The following is a 12,567-nucleotide window of genomic DNA, read 5'->3' on the forward strand; positions in this document are numbered from 1 at the left end:
AAGCCTTTTAAGGTCAACTATAATCAGCCAAGTATTGCCTTTGGCAATATCTTTGATGATATATAAGTTGTTTTCTTCAAACCCAGAAGAAAAATGTGCTTTAAAGCAAAGCCTCCTCTCCTTGTGAGGGTGGCACCCATTTCATGCCATCCCCACTTCTGGTGATTAAGCAAAGTCAGAGACTTCTTGCAGCCCAAAACATATTTCCATAGGCATTAGATATTTCTTACACATAAGCTAGAAAAATAATGGTTGCTGTCACTGTGCAGATTAGGTGCTAAAATTGTTACTTTGTCTCAAATTCAAGCAGACATTATCACAGAAAAAGTAGGTGTATGTTTATTATCCAAGTGTGGCTTGGTGAAAAAAGGATCTTGCTGGACAGTTCAGATAAGGGCATCTCTATGTGGCTATCTTTTGGACACTATATGGACTAGTTCTCAGAGAGCGGATTTGTTAAGTCCACACAGACATGTATAAATCAAGTGAATCATCACTTTTTGCATAATTCAAACAAAGTAATATCATCGTAACTTAGATATAACCTCAAAATAAAGCTTTGCATAATAAAGGCTCTCTGGTACATACCAAAACAGGAATGTATTTTTTTAAATCTGAAAATTAATCATTTCAAACAAATCAAATACATTGTCAATGGAACCTTGGTTAACAGTACAAAGATGCAGAGGGCAATTTAAAACAAAAAGACACAAATGGGTAGCAAAAAGGGTGACCATGACACTCCACCCTCCAGTACTCAACTTTTAACTTTAATCTTCACTTTTCCTCAGGCGTATCTAAACTGTGTATTTCTATGGTTGTGAAAGGGGGGAGGCACCACTCCAAAAGTGTGGAAATGTGACTTGAAAATAACCAGGGGCCATGCGTGTCGATAATCACTGCTTATATGAGCCAGCAGCCTGGGTAAATAACTTGTAGAAGAGGCCAAGTAATGGTGGATATGCAATACTTAAAATCTCACTTCATGCAACTTAAAGTCTGAGCTTCTTAACTCTGAGAAGAAATGGTGTGTCATGCATGAGGCTGTTGCACACGCAATTCTGAACAGCAGCAGGGAGACTTATCCACACAATTTGTTTTATGCAATCTTTTGCTAAGTATTTGAAAGTATCATATAAAAATCATTCAAAACAATGAAGTACTAAAATTCAGAAAAAAACTTTAGAATAAATTATCTTTTCTGTTCTGTTAGCTCATTAACAGCTTATAACTGTGTAAGTCACAGGAGCGGTCTACACCTAACAAAGCCTACAATAAAATAATTTGAGAACATTTCAACTGAGGACATAAAGAAGTGCAACCTTCTTAAGCGAGTTTCGAATAATAATGGTTATCTCAAAATTTTTTTGAGTAACTCACAGTGTTTGAAATGCTGGGTTTGTAAAACATGTCACATTAGCAGTCAATGTAAACCTCAAAACTATACTTTTCAACATTTCCTCTGTTATGTTTTTTTTTTCAGTTGGGATGTGTATATAAACCTTGGACAAGTTGCATGTCAATGTCAGAACTTACACAATAATAAATAATGGAAAATATGGGTTTATGCAAAGAATACTATTGATGACCCTCAGAAAATCTTAAGAGCTATAAAGTTACAAAACATTTCAAGTTTAAATATCAGAGAAGTACAGCCCTTTTCTGCAGGTTGTTGTTGATCTATTAACACATCCTAAAAACAACTGCTACAACACAGCCAAGGGGGAAGGAATTAATGCAACATTCAAATTACATTAAATGGTGCTTTTCGTTTTTCCTAAAGAATAGGATTTCAGAGACAAGTATGGAGTTCACTGTAATAAATAGTCTGGATTTCAGGTTAGATTCGTCTCTGTCAAGGTTGGTGGATTTTGTAGTAGACAAATGCAGAGCTGAAGAGGCAGAAACTATTTCTTTCAAAGTTTAATGAATTAAAAATACAGAATCCATAGTCCAGAAGCAATTGACAGAAACTCAGGAACCAAAAAACTAGGAGACACTAGGGAGGAATAATCCAAAGAAATTACAAGGATCCAGCAATGACTTAAAGCGGGCACACACTGTATGATTTTCTTGCCCTTTTCAGGCTGATTCTCCAGTCCTGCGAGAATTATTTTGATCGGGCTGAGTCCTGCATCGTGTAGTATATAAGGGGTAACAAGGGACGATCAGCCTCTCACAACCACCTCCTGAACAGGAATCGTAAATACGAAATAAATTCAAACATGTTTGAAATTCAGTTGGCCCTCATAAGGTGTATTTGAGAAAATCCTGCTGTTGAAGCAGAGCTACGAGCATCTACAAAACCAATTTACCAGCAGATCACACACTGTGGATGTGCAAACAAGGGAGTTCTTCTTCTTCTTCCAGATTGACGAGTACGACCAACGCCATCTCTTGGCACTAAGTCCGTCCTGTGGTTTTTAGATGTGCAGTGTTAGCAGGTAGATCGCATCAGAGCATTGGGCCGTACAGTCTAAGTTCATACGTCATGAGCTGTGAACTTTTAAACTCTGCGGTTTCGTCACACAGATGAGCAGTAGCTGTGTACAATGATTGAAAATGTCGTACAGTGTATATCCAGCTTAACTCAACAGGAGGTGTACATATGGTAGACAGAAACAATTGTAGAACTTAATTAGTTGATATGGAGCAGGTGTAGACAGAAGTAACTAGAAGGAGTTAAGGGGAAAAAAAGGACACTAGGGTGCAAGAGAGAAGGGCCAGGGGAAACAACAGGATCTGAAAGCAACTAGGACAGAACTTGAAGCTAGAGGGGAATAAAACTAATGACTAAAAATGAGGAACAAAAATGTTGCTGTTTCTGTTAGAGAGGGAGGACTGAAGCGAGGAATGAGGTAAACATCGGACTTTTGGAAAAAAATATGTCTCACATGAAGAGAATCAGTGTCGGCGAACTGGACGCAGAGCGAGCCACCTGGATGCTGGGAATGGCTTTAGCGAAAACACAGAGGCTTGTACAGAGGTGGAGGGAACAAGGTGTGGTGGAGCCACGAATCACTGCAGCATGGATCAACGGGTGTCAATGAGGATGGAATCCACGCTGAAGCTGGTGCAGGAGAGACCGAAAGTGAACTTTTGAAAAGTATGTGTGGGCTGCTTGCACTGAAATGACTGAAAGCTCACCTGCGTACGGGAGAGAGAAGCTGGGCCAGAAGCTAAATGAAGGGAATCTTGAAGGATTATTGGCTTCGGAGAAGCTGTGGCCCCCTGAGTTGATTGGCTGGAACTGAACGAAGGACATCACAGGTAGTTCAGGTGAAGCTGATAAGACTCTTCTCGATTGAATTTACACTTAAGCTTAATCTTCTATACAAAGTAATTTTAAACTTGCTATGCTTTAAGTAGCGGAATATCTGTTTATGATTAATTTAAGGCTTTGAACAACATAAAATTGACTAAGTTAAGCATTTCCCCAGTGCTTCCTTTTACTTTTAATAACTTTTATCTTCTTTGTCTAACCCACACCAAGTGAGTGGGTGCTGAGTATATGCAATACTACAGCTTAATGCAGTGCAGAGTTAAAGATCAGGCTGTTAACACATGATCAAGGCCTGCATTAGTGGCACAGTGTGCTTATCCACTGTGCTGCTGAAAAAGCATAATTGACTTACTGAAAATATGCACCCACATTTGGACACTCCATCTTTGCAGCTTGCACACAGTAGCAGATGCATTGACACCATATCTGCTCTTACACCCACACCGAGTTCCACAGCATTGCAACTTAAAAATTGTGTAAAATAAATTAAGGGTTCCATAGTGTGATTTTGACTTAGTCAGTTTTATGACTATTTTATTATTATTCTTTTATAGTGACTTAAAATGTTCATATTTAGAAGAAGGTCATTGCTTTTAAAGCATTTTTGTTGTGCCTGCATCATCTTTCACTGTCGTTTTCAGTTTTAAATCTTCTTTCATATGCATTCTGGACATCAAAAGTGTCAGTGCAGTCTCCTTTGCATCCAAAAAAATATGGAATGAATTCATTTCTTAATAGCATTAAACACAATCAACATGTACATTTAAAATGTAATAAAGAGGTTTAAAGAGGTTGTCTGCTTGTGCTTGCTCTCCAGGTTTTGTCATGTATTCTCCCTTCCCATCTTTTATTTTTGAGCTGTGCCTGATTACTCCTTCAAATTACCTTGTCTCCCAACCTATATCAATTATAATATTAAAAGTTATTAATATTCTTAGATTGCTTCATATCTTTTTAAATCTATCAATTATCCATTTACAATCCTCTATACCATTGTAAATGTATAACTTCACAATCAGTTATATCAGTACTTTCTAAATATTAACACAGACTAACTGACTTTTTTGAAAGTAAGAATAATAAGGTCATTCAATTATTCATATTCTGAAGATTTGAGAACACTCCAAAACATTCTTTTTTTTTTTGGTTAGATTTAAAAGCAACATGCATTTGAGCAAAATTCCTGTCTTCTCACTGGAGCCACCGGGATCTTCTTTGGATTAATAAAATAAAAAACACTAGGAAAATTTAAACGAACACGGACAAACCTTTAAATGTTTCTCAGCCTGCAATCTTTCTCAATTGACCTTTTGCCACAAGAAAAGAAACAACAAAAGATTTAAAACAGGACATTCTGAACCTCCCCTTCTAAAGAGTTCATGTTGTACTGTTCTTTTTGCTGAATGTTTTATTAATGACTTATTACATGGCTTATATAAATACATCTTTTGAACTGACCCAGATGTTGACTGAACTCTGTCTAGAAAAAAGGCTGGAAAAAAAGGTAAAAATAATTGCTATTTGCTATTTAAAATAAGTGTATGCATTATAATGAGAAATAAAGCTGCAAGCATTGGACAGGCCTCACAGCTCAGCGTCGCTCGGCCTATGTTGATCATTCGGAGCTGCACATCATCGCTTCAATGCCTTTCCTGATTTGGCCTAAATCCAATCTTCATAAGACAAGTTGTGGCAACTTCTTGAGTGAGCTTGACTGTCCGATCACATAGACACACATTTCACACACCTGCTTACAGTAGCTCTGCCGGGTTCTCATCACCTGCTTATCTGATCCACCTGCTTTAGTCTATATTTAACCAGCCTTCAGGCCAGTCATCAGTGCCAGATTATTTTCGAGCTGTTGGTCGGAATTATTCTAGGGTTCCTGTATTCTGATTACCTGATCCTGAGCCATTCTGCCTCTGGACCTCTGAGCCTGCCTGTCCCTGTCTGATCTTTTTGCCTGATCTGTCTTCTGACTCATGCCTGTTTGTGTACCGTACCTGTAACTTTGAACCAAATTTGTCCTGGATTCTCCATCGGTACTTCACTAGATCTCTGACCTCTTGACTCAGACAACCGAGCACATCACTGGCATCGGCTTTGCCCTCTGGATTGTCCTGCCTTCCTTCGTCTGCTCAACTCTGATCTCCTGCCTGTCCTCCGAACACCGATACTTCAACGTCTGGGACTCTCTTTGTGGAAACCACTGCATCGAGTTTGCAACCGACCGGCTGGGACCAACCTCACCCTTTGGGCTCTAACTGAACTATAAGACCAGGTTCCAAAAAGACGTGGTCACTAACCTGTTATCTCCTCCTGCAGAAGTTCCTGCCTTTAATGCAACACTGCTCTCTTCAGTTTTCAATAAACGCTTTAAGAAATCTAACTGTTTGTCAGCCTTGAGTACTGGATCTTACTGTTCTGAGCCTGACAATGTCATATTTACCAAATGCATAACTCGGGAGGTATTTTTGCAGAGGCACACCTGTTAATATTGAGGACCATATTTTTGTGGAATAACCAAACAATATTACATTAAAATTACAGTTTCATTTCTCAACTAGAATCATATTTTATTAGGTCCTTATGGCCATACAGCAATTCCCAATTCAATTATAAAACCAAGAATTGCATATAGTATTTTACCAAATTCCTTTCCTTTGGCGCCTGTGAAAAAAATTGTTTAATGTCACATATAAGAAAAATATGCAAAAGTGTGTTCAAATCCTTTCCATTAGAATTTTTGATTTGCTTCATTCTTTTTAGAATTTTTTTATGTTTAACCAGGGATCTGATCCCCATTTGAACTAAATGGAGCCTAGGCATATTTTCAATGTAATAGACTGTGCCAAGCTTTACCTGTGTATCCCAACTGTCCTGTCATCCGAAATCTACCGCTGCCATTTCTTTTCTGCCCTCCAAACCTCTTCATCAGATAATACAGTAACATCAAAGACTGCTTTATAAGCTGCCTCATCAAGGTCAAGTGTGCCTGCCTTCTAACAAGGCTTCAACCCACCTCCACCACCTTCACCACCATGGTCTACCTCCTACATCATTCAGCTCCCTTCATCCTTTATCTTCTAGTCCATCACTAGTGTCCTGGCCCCAGGGGTAAGACCTCTTCATTCTAATTAGTCTGCCCATTCTATCATCAGCAGCAATGCGCTGCTCTATATCTATGTAATTGCCTCCTTGTCTTATTGTCTCCTTGTTAGTCTTTCCAGGTTGAAATGACTATCAGAACATATAACGTATTAATAAGCCTCTGATGAAACCAAAAGTGTTTGGCTTTATCAAAATTGACAATTTCCGTTGAAGTAGTTTACGTAGATTATTTAAAGTTACTCTATGATTACATTTAAAAAGACATGAAATTATCACTTTTTAAAACAGGTATGAATTGTTCCCAAGGCATTGTAACTCATGCAACAGCTCCTTTTCATTCCTATAAAGTCTCCCATAGTGTTATTGAACCTGCAAAACGAACATAAAATAGTCAAAGTGCAGAATCACCAGGATCTAATCTTATCTAAATGTAGCTGAAACAAAAATAAAAAATAAATAAATAAATAAAGGGTGCAGTAGTGCTGGATGCCAAAAATGATTGAGCACACTAAAGTCCAATTTAGTTTATATTGAACACTTATGTAATGATGAGCAAAGAGCTTGATCGAAGAATCTCTTTTTTTTTTATTCTTGTGGCCTTCCGAACACTCAATATGGAAAAAATATTCAACCTTGCACTTTCTCACCTTGAATTAGGAGTATGCTCTTTGATAAAGGAGTTTAAGTCTAATCAGGCCTGATTAATTATACTGATAGGCACAAAGCTTGCTAACCTAATTGATGGCTTTATCTGTGTTTTGCACTGTGCTGAAGGGATGGTATTGTTTCTCATGAGAACACAGGAAGATTTACCCCTTTGAAGGTTGCTAATGCTCAAGTTTAGCAGCTGGGGGGGGGTTGTTAAAACATGTAGAGAACAAAGTCTTCTAAACGATGTAGAAGTCCATTAAATTACATTTAAGGTAAGAGTGTTTCTGCCACAGTTGTTTGATGATGCATTTGAAACATAAAATATTTATCATATTTTGTAAATATTACTACACTACAATCAAATGTAGTATCACATCAATATAAGTTTGCTTTATACAATTTGTAAATTAACTGTGTTGTAATAGGTATTGTTGGTGTGTCTAGAACAGGTGTTTTTTTCTTTAAGAAACTTTATTTACTGATAAACTTAACTTAATGTTTAATGTTGCTTTAAATTTTTCTTTCAAATATTAACTTTTTATATAAACCTAGTGCAAGTTATTTCTGTTTTGTCTAAGAAACTATTCTTAATAGATTATATTAACTTTGTCATGTATTTGCATTCACTGCTTGTTGAAGTACTGAATACATGTCTTTGTTTTAAGTCTGTCTTCTGTCATATTTTAGATTAGAATAAGAATTGGGAATAAAAAAAATGCAGAACCTTGTGATTATCTTTGCTGCCTTTATTTGGTAGACATGATGAACTGATCTTGAAGAAGTTGGTATCTTTGTATTAATTAACTGGGAGTCTAAAATATGTTGATAAGATATAAAAATTATGTCTGATTGTAAAAAGTAAGAAACATCACTAACATTTCTGAAATAAGGTTTGGTAAAAAATTACTTATTTCAAGAGAAGCAATAAATCTTTTCATTATTTTAATGTAAACGATTTAGATATGGGGTTTGGCTTGAATTTATGTTTATGTGGTCAAAAAATATCTAATTAAATCAAATAATGGATGTATGGACAGAAATGTAAAAATCCACACTTTACAGTGACGGATATATTAAATGCTAAAAAAAAGTATACCTGGCATGGCCAGAAACTGCAGCTTACTTTAAAGAACATGACCTTACATTAAATAAATGGGCTAGGTGCAGTGAGATGACTGATATTCATTCTTTTTCTAAAATATATTGAAGCATCACTTATGTTTTTACAAGACAGCCTACTAAAGTCTAAATGCTGCAACTTTTAATGGTTTTTGCCATTTAGTTGCCTCTTATTATGCAGTGTTACTCTTTTACAAGCGCAGTACGGAGTGTCTTCTGGAGCTTTGGGATACAGAGACACTTGTGCTTTCACTGTGTCTAGAACTATGATTTATTAATACTCTTCCTAGGTTACGCAGTACTAAAAATACTTTTGAAGCACAGCACCTCATGTACGATGCAGCTGGGCAAGTAGTCCACAGACACTTGAGGTGGTATTTGTCATCTCAGCAGCTCTCCTCTATAACAACATGCACATCCAGGGATGATCTGGGGATTCAGGTTACCTGAACATGTGAAACTCCCTGATTTAGCACCTTATTGATCTGGCTCTTTCATGTACTGTATCAACAGCATGATTTGGCAAAATGATTTATTGATAATTACACCCTTTGATCTTAATGAACGTTTGTTACAGATTTCAAGGTGAATTTAAGTTTTATCTTGGTGCAGATGGTTCTCTGTTTTTTATTTGTGTCTACAGTACGAATACTTCAATGCAGTTCTGATCAATGAGGTTGATGAGGAGGGGAACAATGTAGAGCTGGGAGGAGAGTTTATCCTGCAGCCCAACGAACATTTTAACAACCTATCAGTCAATCTCAGCCTCAGTGTGGTCCAGGTGCCCACCAACATGTACAATAAAGGTATGTTCACAATCCACAATATACAAACCTTACACAAAATTACATTAATATTGGAAAATAAATGTTAAGAAAAGCTTTAAATGGATGCAGGCTGTTTGCTTGTTTGACCATGAAAAAAGTAATTGCTGTCAAAAACAGTCAACTAGATAATGCTGAATCTTAAATAAAATTTTATTGTTAAAATGTGTGGTTAACAATAACTATAATTTTTTTTATATGGAATAATTGACTAAGATTGATTAAGTTTCAGTTATGTTTCCTAAACCTACCATTACTAAACAACAACAAGCAACAAAAAAACATCTAGAAGAAATACCTCGTACTCGCAGTCTCCCGCTTCATCAGGGACCGGTTCATGGGTGCAGCAGTCTCAGTAGAGACTCCAAGTCTTCCTGTCTGCAAACACCTCCTCCAGCTCTGCTTGGGGAAACCTGAGTCTGCTCCCAGGTGGGGTGTGCCTGGAACAACACCCGAGGGAGGTGTCCAGATGTTATCTGGAAAAGATGTCCGAGCCACCTCAGCTGACTCTTTTCGATGCAGAGGAGAAGGGGCTCTGCTCCAAGCCCCTCCTGATGACGTGGCTCCTCACATTATCTCTAAGGGTCAGCCACTCTGTGGAGAAAGCTCATTTCAGCTGCTTGTATCTGGAATTTTGTTCTTTCATTCGGGATCCAGATTGGATGACCATAGGTGAGGGTAGGAATGTAGACCGACCAGTAAATTGAGAGCTTTGCCTTTTTGCTCAGCTATCTCTTCACCACGACAGACAGGTGCAACAGCTGCATTATAGCAGCAGCTGTCTATTGATCTTCTCCTTCATTGTCCCCTTACTTGTGAACAGGACCCCAAGATACTTAAATTCCTCCAAATGAGGCAGGGATTCAAGAGATACACATGATTGAGAACCATGGCCTCTGACTTGGAGGAGCTGATTCTAATCCACCGGTCCCCAAATCAGACCCCCTCTTGTCCTTGCTGCGCCTAGAAATTGTGTCAATAAAGTTTATGAACAGGACCAGTGACAGAGGGCAGCCCTGGCTGAGTCTAACGACAGGTCTGACTTAATGCTTGCAATGTGGACTACGCTCCTACTACACTTATACGTGCGGATTGCCTCTAGTTGAGGGAACCGGACTTCATACTCCTGAAGCACCCCCCTCAAGGCACCACAACTCCTGAATGCCTTCTCCACGTCCATACAGCACATGAGGACTGGTTGGGCAAATTCCCATGAACACTCGGGCACCCTGCAGAGGATGTGGAGCTGGTCCACTGTTTCATGGCCAGGATAAAAACCAGACGGCTCCTCTTGATGCAGAAGTTCAACCATCAGTCGGACATATGGCAACAACTACGGGTGGCCACATCAACAATAGATGGTGAAAACATGGCCCACTCATACTCCATGTCTCCAGCCTCCAGCCAAATCTGGAAGAAGCTCCTCAGGAGGTTGGAGTCGGACACATCCCTTACCGAGGACTCCACCAAACAATGCCATCAGATCCTTACTACTCACTTTGGCTTGCCACATCTGTCTGGCTTCTTCTTCTTCTAGCGCATCCAGCACACAACCAGGTAGTGGTCGGTGTACAGCTCTGCCCCTTTTTTCACCCGACTGTCCAAGATATGCAAAAAAAGGTCAGAAGATACGACTACAACGTCCATGTTCGGCCTAGGGTGTCCTAGCGCTAGGTGCACCTATGGACATCCTTAAGCTTGAAAATGGTGTTCTGAGGTGGGGGGAGACACTGCCCTCTGTCTCTTCTTGCTACCCACTCCAGAGTAGGAAAGAGTCCAGCCTCTCTCAAAAAGATGGGTTCCAGAGCCCACGCTATGTGTGGCAGAGAGGCTGACTATCGCTAGCCGGTTTTGTTCCATCTCCCACACAAGCTGAACCCCCACAGCCCCGCTGCTCCCAGTGAAGTGACAGAGCCAGTCTCCCCAGATCCAGCCTTAGGGCCCATGCATTAGGGGGCCCATGCATTTGGACGCCTCCGACTCCTGCCCAATCCTCTTTGCACATGTCCCTCATGGTTCTCCCTGCAGGAGCTGAGCCCACTGGGGCCACCATACGCTCGCGGAATAACCTAAACACCAGGCCTGGCTCAGGGGTGGGGTCACGGCTATGTTCCAGGTGATGTCATGTGCCTTGGCTAGAAATTTTTATTAAAAAATACATTTGATTATCAATACCATTATGTACGTAATAGTTAAGCATATTTCTGATTTTGAAAACATTTCTGAAAAAAAATATTTTCAGTGCAATGTTTTTTTTCTTTTATGTTTTTACAAACTGCAAGGATGCTGCGGGCAAATTAGTAATAGGCATATAAAAAATAAAAGCTCATCCTGCCCAATTGTAAGTACTTATAGCTTCTCGTCTGATAAAACTGAATTATATATCTTCAGGTAATGAGGCTTGGAGCTATAACATTAAAACTGCAATAATAGCAAAGCCAGAATTTATACTACAAGTGAAAAAGTTTAAAAATCACACAAAAACATAGCTTTAGTCTTAAGTGAATAATGCATGTTTCTATCAGGAGGTGGACATGACTTTATTATATGCAACTCCTTGGTTCATTACTGCAACACTTTGACCTAATTAGCTGTTAATAATTAGGCTTCTTCTGATTTACCATCAGCTCAAATCCAACATGAGAATTTAAGGCCTCTTACAAGGCTCAGTGGACAAAGTGAATGTCAAGTTGACTTAACTGAGTTATGAGAGGCAAAAATGTATATAGAAAAAGAGAGAGGAGGAAAATGGAGGAAGAGAGCAAGGAGAATATAATTGAAAATGAAAGTAGGTTAAGTCAGACTGATGGAAGGTCTAAGCAAGGAATTAATTGCACCCTGGAAAAAGAAAAGAAAAGCAAATGAGAGCGTCAGGAACAAAAGTTACAAACTAAATAAATCAATTGCATGGAAAGTTGGGTTATCAGCTCATAGAAGAGGAGGAATAATTAATATGTGATTTATAGACTAAAGATTCAACAGAGAAACTTACATATTTAGATGCTTTACAAGAAATATGGAAAACTGCTGTTATCTTTCAACTCTGCTCTAGTTTAATTTAGTCAGGTAAACATCACAGGTGTAATTATTCACTCCATCTTTCCTCGCTCATCTGAAACATCTACAGCTCAGGGGTAAACTTTGGACATGATTGTCTTTGCAATGTGACCTGGTTTTTCATGTGTCTGAATAAGTTAAAGCTAAACAAAACTTATTCTGCTGCATACTGTTGGATAGAGGGTCACTCAAAGCATTTGGAAATAAGACTTTTACCTATAGCTTTTGTTTTAGGAATATTTATGCACATGGAATTGGTTTTGCCTGAAAACCCCTAGAAAGAGTGTCAACCAACTTGAATTCCAGATCCCATCTGCAGAAGAACCATGTGTTTAATTCAAGCACACAGTTTATTGGCTAGCACACAGTTTAAATAATTTCCTTAGAAAAGTGGCAAAGAATAATTGTATCATTGTTCACTACATCGAACTTTCAGGCTTTCCTCCCAAACATTAATTTGCAGTAATTGAGGTTGAGAATACCAACCAAATAGAAATATACGGACCTGACATACAGTACATC

The 12,567-nt window shown here is 38.7% G+C and overlaps 1 protein-coding gene across 2 annotated transcripts in view; it reads left to right on the top strand.

Annotated features, from left to right (window-relative positions):
* The window catches only part of cacna2d3a (calcium channel, voltage-dependent, alpha 2/delta subunit 3a), a 168,215-nt gene that overhangs the window by 58,238 nt on the left and 97,410 nt on the right, over window positions 1–12,567 (top strand). For both annotated transcript variants that reach the window (XM_038286306.1, XM_038286305.1), the window contains exon 5: window positions 8,808–8,970. In XM_038286306.1, the coding sequence (XP_038142234.1) occupies window positions 8,808–8,970 (163 nt within the window). The remainder of the gene's footprint in view (window positions 1–8,807; window positions 8,971–12,567) is intronic.

The sequence above is a fragment of the Cyprinodon tularosa genome, unplaced genomic scaffold (assembly GCF_016077235.1).
Source record: "Cyprinodon tularosa strain WSP-4 unplaced genomic scaffold, ASM1607723v1 ctg223, whole genome shotgun sequence".
Taxonomy (NCBI): Eukaryota; Metazoa; Chordata; class Actinopteri; order Cyprinodontiformes; family Cyprinodontidae; genus Cyprinodon; species Cyprinodon tularosa.